This window comes from Sturnus vulgaris, chromosome 4 (assembly GCF_052056855.1).
Source record: "Sturnus vulgaris isolate bStuVul1 chromosome 4, bStuVul1.hap1, whole genome shotgun sequence".
Classification (NCBI taxonomy): Eukaryota; Metazoa; Chordata; class Aves; order Passeriformes; family Sturnidae; genus Sturnus; species Sturnus vulgaris.
In genome coordinates, this window is record NC_142246.1 from 54,404,596 (window position 1) to 54,428,177 (window position 23,582).

At 40.0% G+C, this 23,582-nt stretch overlaps 1 protein-coding gene across 5 annotated transcripts in view; it reads left to right on the plus strand.

Moving 5' to 3' along the window:
* Nucleotides 1-18,917, plus strand: part of SNCA (synuclein alpha) — a 63,097-nt gene extending 44,180 nt beyond the window's left edge. For all 5 annotated transcript variants that reach the window (XM_088163992.1, XM_014889807.2, XM_088163990.1 and 2 more), the window contains exons 5-6: nucleotides 17,223-17,312; nucleotides 18,284-18,917. In XM_088163992.1, coding sequence (XP_088020118.1) covers nucleotides 17,223-17,312; nucleotides 18,284-18,316 — 123 coding nt within the window. In that variant the 3' untranslated portion in view covers nucleotides 18,317-18,917. The remainder of the gene's footprint in view (nucleotides 1-17,222; nucleotides 17,313-18,283) is intronic.
* The last annotated feature ends 4,665 nt before the right edge of the window (nucleotides 18,918-23,582 follow it).

Here is a 23,582-nt window from a genome sequence, read left to right on the forward strand (position 1 = left end):
GATGTGATAGATGTCTGAAGAAAAATTATATTTAGAAGGTAGACAGATATTGGTAGAGCTCTGTGAGGAACTTCATCCCAAATGTCAACAAAGCTTTTATAGTAAGAAAAAAAATTGAGAAAGTTTTTCAGAATATGCTATACTAGTGGAAGAAGTGCATTGCAAGAATTGGTGTGGGTATAGACATATTGATAAAGACAGACTGGTTTCATGCTCCCAATATGTATGACTAGTACAGCAAAGCTTTCCAGTGGAAACTTAGCCTGGAATTTCTGCAGAGTGAGTTCACTCAGTGTTTTGGCAAGCTTGTATTCAGTGCAGGTAGCTCAGGCTGTGGCTGCAGTACAGCTGAGTTACAGGCTCAGCTCTGGGGGCAGGAGCCCGAGCCCCAGGCAAGAGGCCATCAAGTGCTGGCCCTTTGCAGAACAGAGGGCTCTGGGACCTGTGGGAGTCCTGGGGTCCAGCCAGGGAGGAGTTCCATGTGAGTATGGGGGTGCAGCTATGAAGGGGCCTCAGTCCTAGCTCAGGTGGTATGAGAGTGTTGGGACAGGGAAGTGTCTTTAATAAGCTCAGCAGCTGAAGTTAATTACTTCAAGTTCCCATGCAGAAAGACAACTGTTAACTCCTGTTGATTAAATATGGGCATTTGAACAGTGTCAGATTGCCCTGACTAAAGCAGTGTATTATGGAAGGAAATAAAAAGTTGCTTTATTTGAACTGGAAAGCTCCTTCAGTATTTTCGTGAGTACTCTTACTGTGCTGGCACACTTTAACAGCCACTAGATGGTTTACCAAGATTTCAAGTCTTAGAGTCAATTAAAATGTAGAGTCGATGTGATGGAACCACAGCATCGATGTTGCCCAAGCTGGAGAGCTGAGTGGTGTTACAGGTTTGGTCAGAAGTGCATTTTAGCGGTTTTCAGCTACCAGGCCAGCATTCTGGAATTGCACTGGCAGCCATCCAGCAAGGAGCAGGGCTTGGAGCAAGGCAGGTAGTGCTTTGGAGAGGTAGAGGAGAGAAGCTTCATCACTTCCAGAAGTCTGGCCCCTTGAGCCAGGACATTTTTCCATCTAACAGGAGACCTTTCCTTGCACAGGTCAGTGCTGACTGGGCTTGGACTGCTCTTACCCAAGGTGAAAAGCACAGTAAGATGAGGATGGTGAGCTCCTCACCTAGGGGTTATTCACCAGAGGAGCATGTGGCTGCTGGGTTTGCAGTTAATAATCCTCAAGTACAAAACAAAAAAAAAAAATCTAAGGCAGAATTGGAAACAAAATGTATTTCAGGCAGAAAAGCAAAGCTGCCTGAGACATGAGCTCAGCTGATCTCTGAGTGTTGTCAGCCGTGGGCTGGCCCTTGCTGCCATGAGCTCAGGTCTTAGTCTGTTGTCTTACAGCAAAATGTATTGCTCATATGTAGCATGTCTAAAAGTAGGCTTTGTCTGTGCCAGAAGGGTATTTATTTTAAGCAGGGAAAGGAAGAAGGAATGAGCACTTCCTTTATGGTAGCTGCAGACACTTGTCCCGTGGAAGGAAATTGAGTAGTGTTTTCAAGATAGAAATGCTGAGGAGTTATCCAAGTAGCCTGCTACATCCAGTCCTAGTGGTGTTACTGGATCAATCTGGCAGTCCCAGTCAGGGAAGAAGCTGTCCCCTTCCTTTATAGAGAGAGCTATACATGAAGATGGGTGCTTTTGGCTTGAATGAAGCATGTCTCTTGAACTGAAGTTAACCAGCTATCTGGAAACTGATGCTCCTATAATACAAATAGTCTTGGTAGATAAGCAATCTGTTGGGATAGATAAGTGATCAATCATGGTGTCTAAAGCCAGTGCAACTGCTCTGGTATATACCTGCTAAATAGTTGGTTCTAGACAGATACTCCATATGGGGTATATAATGTGTGTTTTAAGAAAGTGATGTATCAAGGAGTGGTACAGCCTTGATGCCTTGCTTACATATCTGTCAAGTTTCTGATACATATCTACTGTGTCTGGGCTCTAACCTCTGTGTCAAATGGTTCACCCATTGAATGGTGTGGCAAGTTAGAAGGGAGAGTTCTTCTTTTAGTCTCTGTGATGAAGCCTCTCACATTGTCTGCATGATTGACAGACGCTTTGACATTTTGTAAGAGAAGAAAGTGATAGGCTAACCAGTGGGTGGACATAAATTCATGTCAGTTATAGGCTGTTAGTTTCTGCTAACAGCGCGCTTTGCGCCCATGTTTATTTGTGCAAAATCCATTTTAAGCTAGAGTAGGAAGCCATATTACTTTTTAGTTAGTGTTAAAAAGGTCATCTGGAAAATGGAATAAAATGAAGTTGTTACAGAAATAAATAAGAAACAGTAATTGAAATCCAAAGAGATGTAAAGAAGGAGCTGTGAATCTAATCTAGAGGTGGCTGGGATACAAGAGAAAGTGCCCACAGACCATGAAAAGTCAGTGCTTCCTCATCACAACCTGCAGCTCTTCTCAGTGGCTTTCTCATTCTCATAACATGTATAGAGCCTTTTTCAGAATATTTTGAGAGATTCTTTTTTTCTTTTCTCCTGAAGGATAAATCAATTTGCAGTGCATTCATTTTTACTCTAGGTTTTTCACGCTGTTGAACAAGCTAGTCAGTGTTTTCTCTACAACAAATATGGACTGGGCTGTGGTACAGGGCTAGTTCTGTCTGAGCCTGTCACTGGGAACAGACCAGCAGTGACCTGCTGGCCACCCATGCAATTTAAGAATCAAATTTCGAAAGCAGTTATTTTGGCTCATTAAAAACATCCAGAAATTACCCCATACTGGGTTAGAAAAACAGGATTCTGACCGTAAAGTATTTTCTGTAAAGTTACAAAGTACTTGCTGGGGAGCAGAGCCTGGCCCACAAACTCCTTCCCCATGTTTGTCATGCAGAAGCCTGAACTGGCGAGGACTCGGAGCCAGCTGCAGAAGCCAGCACACTTCAGGTGATTAATGAGAAGTCTGAGCTGTGCTCTACGATGAAGATGAGTCATTAATATAACAGGCATGCTAACAAGCACGGGAGAGGGTTTGTGTGGGAGGCTGCAGGAGCCATCCCTCCTCAGGCTGCTTAGCAGAGTTGAGCCAGAGCAGCAGGGCTGCTTACAGCTCAGTGCTCCCTGGTGCCTAATTTCAGCTCCTAGGTTGGAGAGACACAGCTCCTCCTGGGGTGTGATGAATATTACCGTGAAAACAATCATGTGCTTCAGTGGGATTAACAGGTTTGAGTGCAGTAGGGGTATTGGTGCCCTTGGGACCGAAGTCCTACTCCTCTGAAGAGGGTAGTGGCAGTGCTGTCTTCAACAAGTTGAGCATGTCCCCAGGCAATATTTGCAAGGCACTTAGCTTTGAAGGGGGACAAAGTAATTGAAATTTATTTTTAAGCCCCCAAAGTGTACGTGTGCTCTGTGCATGGAGATTATGTAGTTTGTGGGGTTCATAGCCCTATCTTCTCTCTGTTTATATTACTTCTTTTTTCATTCGTTTAGAAGGCAGATCAATTTTTAATTGAAGAGATTTTTTTTTTTCCTTAGAGGAAAATGGTGCGCAAATGGTGATGTGTTGTATTCACATAAAGGAATCAGTATTAGATTTGAAACCAGTTAAACCATCACAGAAGGAAAAAAAAATCCTTTCTTCCCGACTGCTAAATATTTAACAGGCCACTGGATGATCAAAGGTCCCTTTAGGATTTTAAAATGACAAGATAGGAACGAGTTTAAATTCCCCAACATTTGCATTTCTGACAGCAAGAATGTGAGAAGCAATGTCAAATGCTTGAAGTCCTCCCACTTGCACAGTGATCACTGAGTCATTTTACCAATAGAAGCCAATTCAGAATACTTTATCCCTTCTATAAATGTTGAACCAAACTCAGTTGGGAAATGGGAGCATCACCCACACAACACAAAGCTCTAGAGCATTTTCCCTCTGCACAGGATAATCAGCAGCAGTAAAAAAGAAAAAAACTCAAGTGCTGAAGGGATTCTGTTCCTGCAGTGAATAGACAGTGGGGGAATATTGTCTCCTAAGTTTGCTTTGACTTAAATCTTGGTTTCCACGGGTTTGTTGGAACTAGTGTTAGGAACACATTTAGTTTGGATGCTGTCTCTTTATATCTGGATCTTAATGCTCCTATTGCAAGGAGGGTACAGTAGAAGACATCACTTGTCACTGATTTAATCTGAGAGATTACAGATGGATCCATGCTGAGTCTGTCTCACTGGATGAAAGTGGTTTGCATCAAATTTCCAAGATGTCCTACCTTATAAAGTCGTTTGATTTTTTGGCACTTGAAACATTTTGGTTTTCTGAAGGTCATTCTTGATTTGCTAGAGTGTTCTGTTAGTATTAAACCTGTGTAGAAACTTTGACTTCTGTGGAACTAACTACTTCCTTAAGTGTATGCTTGAAAATCTTTTGCTGAATCAAATGAATGAATTTAATGAATTTACAATGAATTTAAATGTTTAAAAATAATTCCAGTTGAAGTAGATCAGCTTTTAAGCTTTCAGTAGTATGTTATTTTAAGCTTCTCTTATCAGATTGCTTACATGTTTTTCATGGTTTAAGTCCATCTGGCAAATGAGTACCATGCAGCCACGCAATATGGTTTACATTTGTTGTTATTGCAAAGAATGCATCAAACTTCTTTTCTGCAATAATCTATTCAGAAAAATGCTTCCGAATACTTGAGGCACTAGTTCTTGTCATGTAAACAGCTTTTTGAGGGTGCTAGATGGTCCAGAGTTCATCCTGGCAGAAGTGACTTCAGGTAAATGTAGCCCACTAAGCATCCACACTTGGCATATTTGTTTGGAATGTTACAGGTATGGGAAAGAGGTCAATAACGTTAGAGGAGTCAACTGTTGCTTTTTCCAATGCCACTGCCTTTCTTGGATAATTCCAGGCAGATGAGCATCTAAACCAGAGAACAAGGGCCAGTTGGTTTGCTGCCTGCTTGTATCAGAAATGACACACTTGCGTAAGACAAATCACTCTTTTTTCACTGCTATGTTTTCTCATTGAATCTGCCTGTTGAACAGTGCTTGTTACGGAACAGTGAACACATCATTTGGCTTTATGCTAAACAACTACAAAAATTATCATACTTTAATGAGATCCACTGCCATACCCCATTTGAGGGAATGCACAAATACCTATCAAACAACTGAAACAAAATTATTTGGAGGTTGTTATTAAAAGATGATGATACAGCAAAATGCTGAATTTCATTTAGTTTGTTTGTTCGTGTCCAAGTACATTTACTCTCAGTCTTGTATTCTACAGAAGTATTTCCTAGTATAGATAATTTCAGAAATGGTGTTTGCTCATATAAATTAACCAGCTGAGTGCCTAACTGACCCTGCTTGAGCATGTAGAAACACTTGGGCATCCAGCTGTGGCAATCTCTCAAGTCAGTAGGGTTCAGATCTGCATGGGTGATTCACAAGGTCTGGCTCTGATTCTTATCCAAATGTTCATCAGGCAGCATGTGTAGAGAAACATCTTTATGGCTGGTAGCAGATAGGTTTTTGTGTTGTTTTCAAACTACAGGGAGTCATATCATAAGTACACATCTTTTTCTCAAGTGTGGACTCATCCTGCCAGTCTTTTTGTTTCATCCCCAGTTCCGAAAGTACAAAAGAGGAGCATTTAGGTTCTCGCCATGATGGAGGAAACGTTGTATTGTTTCAGGCAGTGTATTGTTGTTCAAGAACTGCAAATGTGGCTTGTAGGAGAAAGAACTGTACTGACTGTAATTAATTTGCTACTTGTGTTCTCTCACTCCTTCTATGTTTTAATTGAGCATTCTTTTGTCTCACAGAATAAGCTTTGTTGGTAATTGATCTCATTGATGTGACATACATGAAATTATTCTTCCTCAACTTCATCTGAGCTTCGGTAAATTACATGTAGCTGGCTGTTATGCCATGAATTTGAAGAAAAGTGGTTTGGTTTTTCCTATATATCCCCAAAGTAGATGGTGTAGTGAGTGCAACTACTGAGCAGTATTTCACTCAAAACTTATTGGCAGAATTGTGGTTTTACCTGCTATTCTGAATGTTGTGAACAGAATAAATTATTTTATCTCAACTACTTTTTTTGTGTGCTACCTCTGTGGTCTGTATACATCATTTATTCCTCTAGTGTGCTTAAATTTAAATGAGGTGAGGGGTGGAGTATGATTAGAATCCCCTCTCTCAAATCAGAAGAGTAGATGCAAAAAGTGATATTTCCCTTTTGTTCCTAGTGGCTATGGGACTGACTGCTTCCTGTGAATTCTAGCAGTTATGGTGATAACTTCACTGTGACTTAAACGCATTCCAGGGGCAGCCTCTGCTTATCTGGTGAGGTTTAGGGAACTGCTGTGATTAATAGTAAGAAAGGACCAGAGGGAAAGTGTCATTTTAACAATTCTAATAACTAACATTCAGTCCTTTGATCCTTTAAAAGCAGCTCTGCATTTTAATGTCAAATGGTTTAACAGAGTTTATTAATAGAAGGCTCCTTCTGGTAAAAGCAGTGCAGCAACAGTTCCCCTTTGAAGTTTCATCTATGGCTGAGATCATCATCAGCTCACACTAGTTCAGGTAATTTTTGGGTTTTTGACACCACTGGGGGGGCTTGCTCTCCTTTTCCTTCTCAGCAGCATGGTGAGCAGCATCTCTGCCCTACTTGACTCTCTTCCAAACTCCAAGCAGCCACATCTCAACTCTAGCAAGGCTTGTCTGCAGTTCTCATAAATGAGCACTACAGGAACGGGGTAGTGGATGCTCTACAGGTTTTTCCTAACTGTGTTGTGTGGACAGAAAGAGCTGGGTTAGCCCAGAGAAGACTGAAATGATTCAGGGTAGTGTTTGTTCCAGTATCTAGTATTTGTTACTTTAAGGCTTTTAAGTGGCTTTTCCCAGACATCTGTTGGGTAACTCCTCAAAGGCCATCCAAACTTACACCCTTTATGACTTCTTGTCTGTGATTTTTCTGGTGTTCATCCCTTTTGGGACAGCAGCAGGTATCTGGAAAGGGGGTCATAAACCTAGGCTGCTCTCAGACATACAGGTGTAAGTATGGAAATGGCTTAGTGAGGGGGAGAGCTACACCAGGCTTATACTGACAAAGAGTAGAATTTGGCCTGGGAAGCTGTTGCTTTGAAATCCACTCTCATGTAGTGTAGTGGATGGCAGATTTCAATCTGCTACTTGCTTGCATCTAAGCCAGAAGTGAAAAGAAGGATAGCAATAACAGTGCTGGGGAAGGAGGGAAGGACAACACAAATACTCAAGTATTGTATGTTTAGGCACTGGTCTTTTAGAAGTCTCCTTGTATGCTACACCTTACTAAGTAGACTTTATTAAAAAATTCTTTCCACTTAGTTAAAAGGAATTCTCTCTTCTTCTGTGGGAGAAGAATAAACTGAAGAGATGTTCGTGATGTTTGTTTTGTGGCACTGAACGGTGAAGGAACCTTCCCCAATTCAAGTGAAAGCTCTGAATAGTTGTGTACTTGCATCTAGATGACAAGTATCACTTCAGGAGTATAAATTTTAAAATGCAGCTGTCTCTCTAGTTTTTTGTAGTGTTTAATCTCCTGCTGAATAGATCACAGTTGCAGGATATACTCCTGAAACCTTTGTACTTCAAATAATTGTTGTAAGTGGGTTTTTTTCATATCAAGTGCTGGTTTACTTTATAGAAGAAATGTATTTTAAAATTCCCCAGCTGGGTAAAATGCTGTAATAGGTTGGAATTGAAGGAATGCTTTAGAGAGATGCTAACTGATAATAACTGAAAGGTGACCACTTCATTCATAGTATGTCCTGTCAATCAGTTCCAGCCTTTGAAAGCGACTTCCTGCACTGTCACCTGTGAGCCCACAGCTCAGTGTGCTGGAGAGTACAAGCAAATGAGTCAATGCTGCTTGCATTAGCTTGTCTGCTCATACTCTAGGGAAAAGCAGAAGGGAGCAAAATCTGCCCTCTTCCCACTACTGAAGAGGAAATCTTCCCCTTTCTTTAAGAACTTCCTTGTGAGTGAAGTCGCCTCAGTGCTTTGTGGCTACATTCACAGGAGACAGGGTACAGAACTGGAACTCTGTGCATGTGAGGCCATGTGAGTGGGAGCTCATGCTGTTCATAATGCCCAAGGGTGGCTGGGCCTGCAGTTCCGTGTAGAGGACTTGTTCTAAGACTAGGAGAAATAGCTATGGTTTAGAAGTTGCTGTTTTAAATTATAAGGCATTGAATAAAGTGTTTGTGCAACTGGAGAATTCTTTAAGAGGAAATTAATTTTTCTCCTTTAATTTTTTCTTAGAGAATATATACTCATGGAGTCTATACATTAACTTCTGGAGTTTGTCTGTACTAAAAATGTACTTAACGTTGAAATGTGGTTATGACATTCAAACTGCTTTAAATAAAGTATGGTAAAATAACATTGCAGTTCTGGCTGAGACCACACTATTTAAAATCATCTTTACTGACCTAGTAGAGCCAGTCTGACCAATATTGCTCATTTCTATGCTGACTTCCAAGCTGATGTGTACCATTCTTCCAGTTAGTGTGATCTGTCAAGGCCATGTGTTATGTTCTGGTTTTATTTAATGAAGGTCGTGTTCAGATATCGTCCTTGGGGGTCATTCTTGGTAATGGGTTCAGACAGAATGGAGAATCCTCCGTTACAGAAAGGGACAGATGGGTTTAGCTAATCCCATGGAGCTACTGACAGATATAGTGTCTGATGGATTCCTTCATTTTCTTCTCTGTTCTAGGATGGGATCATTCCTGCTGTTCTCCTTTGGAATCTCCCTATATCCCCAGCCAAGTGCATTGTGTAGACTGAAATCTGTATTCAGGAGAAGGCCCCCTAGGGCTGGATAGGCCTTTGTAATGCATGAGAGAATGGCTTCCCTTTTCTTGCACTAAGGTGACATTTTTGGCTTATGTTGACTTTGTAATTACTTTCTGTGCACTGTTTGCCCATCATCTTTGATTTGGTGAGTGCCTAAGTGGCACTTACACATTTTCCTATTGAGGTGCATGTTATTTCAGTCACTTACTCAGTTTTGTCAAGGTGTCTGAGTTATGTAGTAAAAACAACTAAAATAAACACAGGCTATTTACTGTTCCTTCTCTCTGCATAACATCAAGCGGTCCATTCAGTGCAGTCCTTGGCCCTTCTCCCAAATCCCTTTTAGAATTAGTGGTATTATTTCACTCAAGATTTCTGTGGAACTGCAGTCTGAAATTTCAGTTTTGAGAATGTAAATGATGAAGTTGATTGTGGATGTTTGTTGCATATAGTAACAGATATTGTTTGAGCAGATCTGTTATTCTAAAATATTGTTATTACCTTGTCCAGGAGAATGGAAAGAGGCAGATCTGGGCCACATCTCTAATGTTAGCATCACTCCCACTGTAATGCAATTAAAAATATTTTCAGTATTTCCAAAATTATGTGCTCTAGCTTTTTCTTTCCCTACCCATGGAGTTTCTGATGTCACCATGGATTTGGGAAGCAGAAAAGGATGAAGCTGAAAGGGCTGTGTGTCTCGGATGTGTTCACATGTGTTGGTGATGTCACATTGACTCAGCCCCTAGGCAGCCTCTTACTTCAAGTCACCTGGAATTGATGTACACATCCACATCCATTGCTGTAGAACTCTGGTCTGAACTTCTGGTCTGGCCTGTGCAATGAGCAGGTTCTCCATGTAATCATCATTTATCAGCAAATAGCAACATTCCAGCAGTTCTAATTAGGAATTTAACCAGCCTGGCTAATGCAAACAGGAATCTGAGTTTCAGCAAATTTGATTTCTCGCAGAAATGGGTCCTGTTGTACTCTGAAGGCACCTCCTCATCAAGTAAGACTGAGCAATTTTAAAAGAAGGAAAGAAAGGACTATACACCATCTCTGTTGTCAAGGCATTTATAGCAGGTTGTAAATTGTTGTAAGCAGAAATTATTTCCAGCTATTTGTGGACACCAAGATAGAGCTGTGGTTACAGGTTACCACAGACACTTCATTCCTCTCCCTGTAAGCATCAGTTGTTTTCCTTTTCACTTTTGTCATTGCCACCTGAAAGGCATAAAAATGCAAATTGGAATGAAGCTGGTAGAACTTGCAGGCACTATTTTAGCCTTTCATTGGAATTGTGCAAATGCTGGTATTTATTTGTTTAATTGTCTCTTCTTCATTTCAGCTCTTCATTTGAGGAGAAGGAAGGAGACAGTCTCATTTCATTATTGGTGCTCTAAATAAGTTGTGCACTGGAACAGCTAGTTTCTTTCACACACAATGCTTTCTCAATTTCAGTCACTTAGGTGTTCAGCTTAGGGATAATTAGAACAGTTTATTTTATTTCTAGCTAGTGCACAGATACATCTCTGTATCTCTGGAGTGAAACAACTGAATTGATAATGATGATGCTTTGTCATTTACAGCTGAGTCTTGGAGGCACTGACTATTGCAGTGAGTGAGCAGGAGCTTTAAAGCATCCTAAGCTGACCTGGCAACTCAGTTATAACTGTATAACTCAGTCAGTTCCATGACTATAATATCTTAGGACTAGGAAAGTAAATGAATTGAGGCCATATTAGCCTATCTTTTTTTTGCCTCTTGTTGGATTCTTTTTCAAGGGTTTCTCTCCCATCCAGGTAAATTGGCCTTTATGGGCAAAATATCTATAAAAAATGAGTTACCGAATGGGGAAGACAGTTATTTTTTCACTTCAGTACAGTATCCAGGTGGAGTAAATTTTGGAGAAGAAGTAATGCAAATTTTTTTCTTTTCAAAGAGGAATTTTAAGCCCATAAGCACAGTAAATTGTTATTCAGCTTGTAGCGGGAGGCAAATTTGCACAGGAACTGTAACAGCTGCACTGGGGGTATAAAAAAAGGAATCCCAAAATTTTACCTTAAGCTGCACCATATAATGACTGACAGCTCCTGACAAAAGCTCTCACAAGGTGGGTAATACCAAAATGAAATGGGCTTAGTCAAGCTGTAGGGACATTAAGTTACCACTTGTAAGAGCTTGAGGCAGCCCTGACAAGTTATAGGTTTGGGATGCAGTAAAAGGCATGAGACCAATCACTTTTGGGATAAACAATTTTATCCCTAAATGAAGAAAAACAGATTACTAGTGCAAATATCCAGACTGCAACAACAGCAAATTGAATAGTTCGCCAATACTGGGCTAGAATTTACATCTGGGCCCACAAAGATGTACATGCCCATGGCTGGCAGGCAGGCATTACTCTATCAGTATGTGATAACTTTTCAAGATCATCATGCTTTTAGATGTGTGTTCTCTTATTCTGAGCTCCCACAGGTACCGACTGGTGTGTACGTGCAACAAAATGAACTATGTTAAAATTGCTTTGCATGGAACATTTTGTTGGAGTCTCAAAGGACTTTCCAGAAGATTACCTTGTAAGCCAGCATTTCCCTATGCTAGTTCACTGCTTTTTCCATAATGCCTCTTGTCTTGGTTCATAGCTTTTTTGATTCACAGTTTTAATTTGATTAATTTACACAGATTTAATTTAATAAAATTTAATTGATTCACAGTTTTACATTATAAAACACTCAGTAACAGACTGGCAAGTGATGTAGAGTGACCAGTGCTCATTAAGTTTTAATAATCTATTTTGTTGAAATTAACGATGACTTCTCAGGTTACATTCATCTTTTAGGTGTTTGAGGTAAACCTCACCTTATTTATTGTGGGCAGTAGGGCTTTCAAGGAGAGGAAAGGTCCTCCCACAATATCTGCATGGGAAATTCCCTGGAGGTCCCAAGAACAGACAGAAAATCAGCAACTGTGAAACAACATGGATGTGAGTTTTGGAGGGGGAATTTATCAATCAGTATATACACCCAGTGGGGTGGAGGTAAAGGAGATTGAACCAGACTTCAGTGGTGCCCAGTGAAATGGCAGGAAGCAGTGGGCACTAAATGAAATGCAGGAAACTCCACTTAAATGTAGAAAAATGTTTTTCACTGTGTATTTAGTTGAACACTGGATGAGGTTATCCAGCAAGGCTGTGGAATCTCTGTCTGTGTGCATGGTTAAACCAAATTAGGAGTGGCCCTGAGCAACCTGCTCAAGGTGGGAAATTTCTGGAGGTCTCTTCTGGCCTCTGTGGTTCATGGCATTCAGGGTGGTTGCCTCTTGCCAGTATAAATGTTCTAAGAGCATTTTGGTAGCCTGGTTTATTTATCTCAGAATGTGGAATCACTCCAGAAGAAATTAGTCTGCAGTAACCATGTGAATTATGCATGACTATAGGACTCGATCAGTGTTCGTAATGAAGAGAAAAAGAAAATATTACTAACCAGGGAGAAGGCAAAGTGTAGTTTTAGATCAGCCACTAAATTACAATTACAATGCTTACTTTTGAAGTGGCTAGTCTCTGACTTGTGATCAATTACTTTCTTTCTGATGGCAATAATTTGGAATTACAACACTGACATGTCACCAAGAGGACAGAATGCACATTCCTGAAGTGACCCTTTCACTGTGTGGTGAAATAACTGATATAAGAGCCAGGAGTGAACAACTTGGTCTGTTTCTCATGGGTAGGGGATCTTAAACAGTCGCTTCCCTTCCACCAAGAGTGTTATGAGGTGGGAAAGAATGGGGTGCAATTTTCACCGAAAACACTGGAATAAGAAAAATCTATTTGGTGACATTTACATGGTAAAAGGAATAGTCTTGAAGTTTTGTCAAATATTCTGTATTTTAACAAGGTCAGGTCTTCAGGAGGAGTTTTTAATTAGTTTGATTACTATTTTATTGCAAAAGCGTGTCATTTCCCACTGTGGTGCACACAGCTTAGCAGCATTCGTTCCCATAGTAAAAGGGGAGGAATCGACATTTTGGAGCCATTGCAGCAGTTCTGCTTCATGCTCTTGGATACCAATTATATTCATACCTGCTCTTTGAGTCTGAATTGGCACCCAGGGTCATGCAAAAGTGTCACTTCACAATGATGGGACACCATCTCCTCTTTGCTTGTAAAAGGACACGAGTTGCTTGACTAAATGAGAGAACCTCATGAGAGAGAGGTTATACACTGTCTAACATAGCCACGTATTCCTGGGAAAAATGTGAGTGGGCTTCATGGCCTGGTAGCACATGGGCTTTTTGCAGGTCTGATAGGCACATGCCTTTACCAAGGCAGGCAAAAGTTCTCACACTCCAGTTAATGCCTGAGAATGGTAGTGTGGTCTACTCTTCTTGGGATAGCACAAAAGCCTTTTTCCTGTAACGTGGGCTCTGAGTACATGGGACTAGCTGGAGTCAAAATACAAGAAGAGTTACCCAGAGTGACCATGCTTCAAAACAATATATAGGTGGGTATTCATTTTTCCTTAAGGGACAAGCAGGAGTCCTCACCTCACCATTCTTCTAATGCTTTGTTTATTGGGTGAGTTGTAGTTTATCTTTTTAAAATTGTTTTCCCAGCAAGAGTCCAGTGCTCCCCAGTTAAAAACTGACTTCATCTCTGAGAAGCTTTAGTTGAGCTTTTCAGATGATCTAATATAAAAAAATCTTTCCCTCTGGAAATGCCCTTCAGTATGGTTGAGGGAGGTTGCAGTTCCTAAAGAAAAATGTCTCTTCCATACTAAGACAAGAATTGGTCTTTTGGGTGGCTTTCCTCTTCCGTAACTGAATTAGGATATGGATTTACTGATTGTGAGAATGTGAAATTGCATTTCTTTGTTCTAAAGGAGGTAAATTGTTGTCGCTAGCAGGATTTTGGGGTCCCTTTGGGATCCCTGAGACTGCTTCTGCAGCCCTCAGTGATGGAACAAATTCCCAAGCCTTGCCCAGATAGAATTTTTGCTTGCGCTGAGCTCTCAGACCAGCGGGGTGAAGAGACTGGAATATGTAGAAAGGCACAAATCCATAGTTTATTCTATGAAGGCATCCTATCTAGCATGTACAATGGTTAGGGTTTTACAGGGATTTTTATATCTTCTGAGGGTTTTACAGTTTGCACCAATTACCAAGGAAATTCTACGTTCTAACCAATCCCTGAGAGATTTCACATTCAAAACTGGCTTATGGATACTAAAAGAAAATGAGCCACTAATAGTGAAGATAGATAAGAGGGTCTACCAAGGGGGGGAAGCTGGATTCCTTTTTGTGTTCGTAATTTCACAAGCCATTTCTTATCTTTAAGCTATGGTTTTCCAAGGGGCTTGTTCTCAGGATGCAGGGAGACTTTCTTCTTTATGAATGTTTTCTGCTCCCTCCACAAATTGTGATTTAAGGTGTACCTTAGATGGCTCTGTGTTACTGGGGGTGGTGGTTTACTTCTATGATACCCTTATTTTGGGGAGACTGTACATCAGAAGCAGAGCATGCCACCATTTAAACTGAGGTGGTCACCTTGGCTAGGCATTTTCATATAACAGATGACCTTGAGTCATGTCATCCTCATCTGAACTGCAGTGACATCCACATGAGAGGTGATGTTTGTGTTGGTTTTGCAGCTGGGCAAAGACAATAAACCTTTGCCAGGCAAGGAGTTCCCTTGGAGGTTTGTTATGATTTACTTCCTTTGAAAAAGTAGTGGTGTTGTGGTTGATGTTGGATTTTTCTAATGCTGCTGATTGTTTTATTTGAAGATGTAGAGAAATCTCCATCCTGAGCTTGCTGAAGGGACTTGGAAAGATGATAAATTCAGTCCTTTAGGCCTTGTGTCTCAGTAATCCTGATGGACAGTCCATATCCATTGCAGAGGTTCCTAACAATAAAACAGCATACAAACTTTGAAGCTCTTATTTGAAATTCAGCTGGGAAGTGTTTTTCCTTGTCATTAATAATGGTCTTGGCAGTTTCACTTGCCATCTGTTTTCCTGCTGCAGATAACATTAAGCTGTATGCATGCTTTCTTGTGCACCCTCAAGCCTGATTTTGGGCTCAGTTTTACTTGATGAACTGATTGTTAGCTGAACCTGTTCCTTAATGATTGGGGGAAGCAGAAATTAAATTCTCTTTTGGATTAAGCGGGAGAGGACGTGACAGGAGCTTTAGGTCCTTAGAGCTGGTCTGTTAGATCAAGGGCACAGTAACAGCTGTAAAATTTACATTGCACATTCTATTTGGCTATTTCAGTCAAAGCTAGTGGGGATTGATGCTACTTTTTGTAAAAGTAAACAGCCATAAATGCTATTAAAAATCTGTTTAGAAGCTAAGGTAAGTCAATACTGAAATCAAGTAATCTGAGGAGCTCAAGTGTGAGGCAGAAATATAATTTGGCCTAGTTTTTCTCACAATTTTAAGCCTGAAAAATTACCTTTCGTGTTGAACACCCCAAATTTTTGGCAGTTCTGGAAGATGCAGGTGCCTATTAAATACCTAAATAAAGGTACTTGCAACCTTATTCATCAGAGGCCTTTCTGTGGCTTTGTATAATTTGTCCACGTTGTCTATTCCATAGAGCAGCTCAGGGTGTTGACTCAGAGCAGACACATGCACGGAGGGAACTTGGCAGAACAGTTGGACTCCACACAGATTGTGCTGCTTACCTCCAAAGGAAAAAGCATATCTGCCCCCACTGAGAAGTAACAGGAGCAGATATCTCTTTATACAGCACCTTTTAAAAATCTGAAATAAGAGCTGAAGAGAAGAATCTTTATTATGGATAGAAATTCTGCACATTGTAAACTTTGATTAGGATGGAAAATTTGTGTACCTACATATGTATCAGAAAGGTGACTGATGACTGATCCAAGGAAGAACAGGGTGGGTATCTGGTAGATGAAGTCGCAGTTTGTGCTTGGGGTGGTGCAGAAAGTGAGAAACAGTGTTATGACTAAGGTTACTTGGTTAAACCACATAGGGAGCCAATATGTGGCAAATGGAGAAGCACAATAAATACTGTGTGAAGGTAAAGAGGGTTTAGAGACATCTCTTTCGCATTTTATATTCTATTTTGTGTTAAACTTTGAGGTGAATTTCAGGTTTAGCTTCTTATCCTCATTTTGTCTGAATCCTAAATTTAATTTAGCGCCACTATCTTAGAATTTGTAGATTTTGAAGAATTATCTCATTAGTCTGGTTTGTGATTTACTTAATTTTGTATTTCCGTCTACTCTACCAGCCTGCAGGTGGGGTTTTAAAAATGAATTTCTTCCTGAGTGTCTGTAATTGGTTTTAGTGTGTTTCTGTCTAAATTGACACCTGTTATAAATCAGCATGGTCACAATAGATCCATTGAGACACTCTGCCTGTTTTCATATCATTTTCTTACAGTTCATGATGAACTCCAGCAGCCTATGCTCTGGCAGAACTCATATTTCTTCTCTGTGAACTTCTGGAGTAACAACTATAAAGATGGGCCCAATTGAAATGTTGTAGGTTTTTTCCTTTGTGTTTGTTTCATATGGTACAGAGTATCTGTAGTTCTAGGAGAATAATAATCTTCCTTTAATAATCTTATTCAACACATTATTCTTCACACCATCACCACCTTGTTAATTGCAAGAGTCTCTTACTAAAATGGCTCTATAAAATGAAGTGCTTCTATAATAAAAAATGCAAGGAGCTGTGTGAAAGGTATCGTGCTATGTATCATATATACCAGTAGTGTATAGAGTAATGTGCTGGTTGACATAAGAAAGCATGTAAAGGTATGACCTATTAAAGGAAAAAAGTGTTTTCCAATACAGTTAGGTTCTAAAACAGAAGAAAAAAATCAGCATGTTTCTCCCTTTTTGCAATGTATTGTGAAAAGACTAAAACTTTAAAATAACCAATGGTTTATGAGAGGATGGATGTATCTATAAGATTAATCAAATAGATAACTGAAAAAAAACCAAAAACTTGATTTGCTTCATTACTTGACCAGAGCATTTCTGTGGGATTAAAATATTTTCCAAAGATATTCAGCAAATTGGTGGTGGTACTACTGTTCTTTTATTCAGATTGACTTCTTGGGCTGTCCATGGCAAGAGAAAAATGGGGTCTCAGCTATTCAAAAGGATGGTAGTTGTCATTCCCATGGATACCGCTGTGAAACATGGAGAAGATCTCTCTGCAATTGATGTCCCCCCACTCTCCACAACCCGTGGCAGCATCCCACAGCCAAAGGACAGGCCAAGAAGTCAACCACTGATGGGGAGGAAACTCATACTTGGGTGGAAATGATGCAGCAAGCAGTCACTGTCACTTTTCTTTCCCTGTTTTAAATTTAGAATGAAGAAGGTTTCCTGCAGGAGGGAATGGTGAATAATACAGGTGTTCCTGTGGATCCTGAGAATGAGGCTTATGAGATGCCTCCAGAGGTAAATCTGTTGTGGTGTTTGCTGTGAATGCACGTAAGAGAAGGGCACAGGAGGAGACTGCATGCTTGAGCTACATGAGCCTGGCCCAGGCTGATGCTGGGAGCTGCAAGGGCACAGCAGAAACATGGTCTCTCTGGCCAAGATCTGCCTATACCTAGTGCTGGGAATCAGAAAATTAATTGCTTTTTTGATGGTAAGGAGGTTAAATGGGAAAAATTTTGAGTGTGTCAAAATACTTGTGCCTGGGTTTTGAGCAATCCTTTTTTGAATGTTTAATGGAATGCAGGACAAACTCCATCTTCATAGATTTTTTAAAATGGCTTGGCCACTCACCAATGCATCATGCTTTGTGAAGCATGATCTTAAGTTAATGCAATTATGGGAGTAAATTATTTTGTTGGTTTTTATGAACCAGCTATCTAAAGTATTACTACAATGTCTGGCATGATGCTCTGGTAGTTGGACTAGCAGTTTTATGGTAGCACAGATAATAAGACTGAAAATGAGAGGTATAAAAAAATGTAGGCCGTGATCCAATAAAAGACCCGAAGGCTTGAGTGTAGCATCTTGAAAATCACTGAAATTATGGATGCTGCTCATGTGGCCATAGTTGAACACTCCTTTAAATGATTTACTGACTCATATGAGGATCTGCAGCACCTGATGTGCTGTTCAATCCAGAGGTAGTCCTCCTTCCTCTCCAAGTGAATTGTCATGGGTGGCCTCAGGAGTTCCTGGCAGCATTATCTGAATGTGTTAATCACTGTAAAAGTCTTAAGTCTTCTCTAAGTACCATGATTTTTAAGGTACAGAATCTGGAAAATGTGACAAAATCTAAATACATTTCATATCCTAGTTGCATGAGAATCCATAATATTCAGGCATTGAATCCACCAGGAGTAGAATAAATAGAAAATAGGATGCCTTTATCTAAAATACCAGTAGTGTTGATTTCTGCTCTCCCTCAATAGGAAGAGTATCAAGACTATGAACCTGAAGCATGAGAGTCCTTTCCTTCCTTTCTATCACCTGAAATCTTCTAACTACTAAAGACGTCCCATCCTGTACAAGTGCTGAGTTCCAATGTGCCCAGTCGTTAAATTTTTTTACAGTTTCTACAGTGTATTTTGAAGTCTTCCATCAGCAATGATTGGAGTATCTGTGACTGCATCCACCTTGTTTCAGCATTTCACTCCTGCTGAAATGAAAGCCGGTTGGCAGGGTCATTGTTGTGCTGTGGATATTGTGGCTTCAAGTTTAAAAGTTAAAAAAAGAAAATATTAAGTAAAAACACCTAAGTGTCTACTGCTTATTTCTAATTCTGTACATGTTTTGTTGATAGGCTGTCCGTAATTTGATATTGTTTATGATACAGTTTTTATTTGTTTCCTATGACTATTCTTTCTGTGCAGAGATGACTTATTGTGAGAGCTTTATATATATGTGTATGTATTATACATATAAAAAAAGTAATTGAGCATGAACTATGCACCTATAAATATTAGCTGTTGAAATTTTATTGTTTTGTGATGTGTTTTATTAACTTGTGTCTGTAAATAATGGTGTTCAACTGAAGCAAATAAAACATAACCCATTAAAAATAAATTTCTAAATTAGTGTTGATTTCTAACACCTCCTTTCCCTTCCAAAAGTACCTGTTGAAGCATTCAAGCTGTTCCTTTTGAAGGAACTGGAGAAGCAAAATCAGAAAATGTAAGCCCAGTCTGTACAAAATACTTGGTGAAGAATGAGAAAATCAGGGCTGCTACCACAGTTGGGGTGCAGCTTTGCTGACAGATTTGTTTATAAGGCTGATAAACTTCCTGTTGTAAGGACAACCTGAAAGTGAATGAAACCATTAATAATGGGCTGCAGCAGATTATCATGAGGCTCTTTGAAGAATTACTGTTCTAAGGTTGTTAAAGTGCTGGGATATACAGTGATGGCTTAGTTGCACTGAATTTGTCTTGTATCAAGTCCTATTTTGCAGAAGTACAGTCTACTGTGTATTTTTAGACATACACTGCCTGGACATCTTTCCATATGGTATAAAGATTTAAATGTGAGATGATTTTACTTCTGTCGTGTTTTATTATTTGTTGTTTTGGATCAAGTGTTGGCTCTAACCTGAAGTGGTTTTGTGTTTAAGACTTCTCTAATTTTGAATAAGATTTTGAACTTGACTTGCAGCTATTGTTTTCAGTATTCTGGGAAACAGGTAAGTGTCATTGTCTGCTTTTGAAAGGGAGGAAACCTAGGCACAACCACATAATGCATGTTACTGGTATGCTCAAAAAGAGACACGGACCCATGGAGGATGAACTCTCCAACTTGTTCTTGCACTGAGCTCCTTTCTGGCTTTCTGCAGCCTCCCTGGTACTGTCATGCTGAGCAAGAAACAGATATTTCCAACTGTGTGCCCATTCCATCTGTAGGCAGTGGGAGCTGATGATGTAGCCCTGTGAGCCAAAGTCTCATGAACATGCTGGTTTCATGATGCTTAGAAAACCAGTGCTTCAATTTCCCCAGTCCCAACCCCATATTTCTCAGGACTTTGATTTATTTTAGGAGAATTGCTATCAGGCTCTTTTTTTTTTTTTTTTTTTTTTTTTTTTTTCCCAAAGCAATGAAAAATCCCCTTGATCATTTCAAACAACTTTCAGGTGTTTTCATTAGTAGTTTAATTGCTTAATGGAAGCTGAAGTCCTCTGCTTTTTTTCAGAAATCTCTGATGGTAAACCCACCAACAGTTTGCAGTCTCCTTCACAAGTGATATGTCAAAAGAGTTCCTTGACCTGGACATCTTTACTGTGAAAAATGAATGCCTCAGTGACAAATCCATTAATTGCATTTCTGGAAAATTATATCAGGATTAGGTAAAATGTAAGATACTGCTTTTATATGTATATATCTTTGTTGTTTAAGGATCTTTCTGTTCTGGGGGAAGGATTTGAGAAGAAAAGCCCAGTGCCATAGTGGTGTTTTGGTTTTTTTTCCCAGTATGGCAGCAGGGAGTCACTCACCAAAAGCAACAACTGAGACAAGTCTCATGCCTGATACTTCAGAAAATAGCTCTGGAAAGAGCAGTCTAAATAGAGTATATATTTCTGTTGTTCATGTTTACTTCCACAGCCCACAGGTCTCAATTTCTCAATTGTTTCTTTACTAGGGAATCAATTTAAACTGGTTGTTCACATGTTGCAAGTAAGTTGTGTACTTCTTAAATTAGCTGTGGGGAGTGTTATGTCATAAAGAGCAATAACAAGTTTGTTCCTGAGACTGGTCCATTGTCTGAACATGTCAGAATTAATTAATTTCTTTCATTGATAATATCAGAAAATCATTGAGAGTTTTTAGGTCATTTTAAATGTACCAAAGGTGATCTGTTTTTTTCCTGTGTGCCTCTTGCAAACATGCCCTCAGATGGCCCCAAATGTCCATGGGACCCTGGTTACTATGGCAACACAGTGTGATGCTCTGCTCTGGTAACAATCTGCATTTTAATTAGATTCCTTTAAGGACTGCCTGACCATCCTTTCCAGGTAAACCAAGTGCCATTGTGTCTTATTTTTTGCAGTGAGATGGGTACTGGCATGCAGGTTGCAAACGTCAGAACTGTTGGGTGCTAAAGCTGAACTAAATAGATACTGCTGAACTCAGATGCTTCTGCTGGCGTGCTAAAATTTTTTTAAACAATGTCTTCCAGAGAGGAATATAACTCAGAGCTCTTTTTTTTCGAAGAGCTTGGATTTTAACTCAAAGCAAAAGCAATCTTCTCTTGTCTAATTAAGAGTTAATAATGAGCCTCACCGTATCCTACTCCTCCAGGGGAAAAACACATGTTGCTTTTTTTGTTGTATTTTGACAACTTTAATTGGTCTTGTAATGGTTCCTAATTAAAGTCATTGTAATCATGTTTTTATTACTGTAAATCATAGTGTTAATACTTGCGTTACATGACTTTCATATAATGAATTTCAAGTGTTTCCTCTCCCCACCAAGCCTTTCCTTCATTCCCTCAAGACAGTTGTAGGCAAATGAAGGTAAATTGCAATGTCATAAACTCAAAGAAAAGTAACATGCCTGTATCTCTGCAGGAAGTACAGATTTTATTCATCCTGGTTTTCATAGCATGACTAGTCTAGGCCCCAGGATTCTCATGTGGAAGAATCAGACATGGACAGTGGGTCAAACAGCTGCAGCAAACTCAGAGTAGAGACCTCTGCCTCCAAGAACTGGGAGACTGGAAGATCCACAGCTGTCCATTTAATGGCTGAAATTATTCCAGGAGCACAGTGAAAGACAGGTACAGAATGGCTGCCTACACATATTCATAGAATCCTAATATGCAAAACAGGACTACTTAATTGCCCCTAAGATTTGATCCAAAGTTCACTGAAATCTGTGAAAAGATTCTTACTGGCTTCACATGGGTGTGTTAGGACAGCTACAGCTCCAGTATACATTTGATCTCATACCAATTATGTGTGGCAGTCTGCACTGACATGGTGAATTTCCAGTTCTTTTCTGTATGCTTTTTTTTTGAAGAAAATAACTGCTGAAACACTTGATTCTAGAGTTTGCTGAAGCACTGGCTATACAGTACTTTTTTGTCAGAGAGATATGTGATGGAGGTGATGCTCCTTGGTTCCTAACTTGCTGAAAGTTAAGGAAGATTTTTGCAAAATATCAAAGAATAGCAAAAGTAGCAGAAAAAAAATGGATACCTTAATAATCCCACAACTTAGCCCTTACCAGGCTTTTTCTGCATAGCTGTGGTTTAATCTGCTGGCAAAAGATACCTCAAGTGCTGGGTTTGAATAGGGTAGTTGCCTTTCAGTATTGGAACCTTGGAGGTAATTACTCTTTCAGGTAATTGATATTTATTCACACATTAATCCAAATTAACTCTTTGTGTTCTGCTCTGAAATAGCTTAGGAGGTAAGTGGGAGAAAACAGATGGTTCCCTGTTAGTGGTTTTGGTTTCCAGTGACTTGAACCAAATTACCTGGCAACTTTTTGGCCCCTAGCTTGAGGCTTTCAATATTATTAGAAAAGACACTAACAATGAACTTCACAGGGTGTGGTCATTCTGCTTGGATGTACAAAGGTCTGAAATAATAGCATGAGTTTTCACACAAGCAGGCCTGCCCTGAGTTACAATAACCAAATGCAGATGACATCTTTAGCCTTTAGTGTCTCTATAACACACTTTTAATGGAAATATCATCTGTTTAAATGCAGACATAAACAACTTTTCTCCAGGCTGCCTGACATTTAACATGTAACTCAGAAGGTTCCTCTGGTGTAAAAAAGACTGGCAGATGGAGAAACACAGCAGGTGGAACCTCAGATGAGACAGCCAGGAGGTAACAAACAGAATAGGAAACTAGGTCAGATGAGATTTCTCCCATGTTGGAATAAATGCTTTCACAAATGCTTCCTCTAGTGGATGCATTCAAGTGGAGTTTCATCATTTTCCACTAATATCCACATCTCTGCAGAGGTCAGAGCCTACCAGCAACTGATGCATCTATAGGGTACATTTCTGCTGAAAAGCTGAATGTCTGAGATGACAAGTGTGTTTTCTTCAGAGGAAGCCTAAGCACCCATGTACTTCTGATGATTACTGTGAGATTTAACTAGAATAATGTTTTATGAGAAGGCAACTGCTGAGATACCTCAAGTTTTCTTTTTATTTCTGTTCACCACTCTCCATTGGTTTCTATATCTCCATTAATCTGCTAAATTTTCGGAGGGTCAGACACCGATTACTGAGTGTCCATTTTATTGCAAAATGTTACTCCAGCCATTGTGTCTAGTACATTATGATGAGGCTGTAAGCATGCCTGGAGAGCTGGGGTTTTAAGTCTTTGATCCTGCCTCTGACAAGAGGACAGTTTGTCTGCTCCTTGCTGTGCTCCATCCCCACTGTAGCCAAAGACAGGCAAGGCAGAGGCAGTGCCCGAAGGCACAGGGGCTGTTCAAGGATGGCCGAGGAGGCTGGAGAAAAAAAACAGGTATGAGAGCCTTGCTGAGAATATTCTCTGGCATCCCTCCCCCAGGCACTGCTTCTGGTGGCAGAGGCTAATGATAGAAAATAGGCTGTGGCTTTACAACCCTTCCAGGGACTGGCATCTCGAGGAGCCAGGTGAATTCAGAACAGGGATGCTTCACTCTCCATGAGCCAGAGAGTGTGCTCCTGGCTGTTTGAGGAGACCTAGCTTTTTATGCTGAATTTCCTTTTCTTTTTTTTCTGAAATCCTCTGT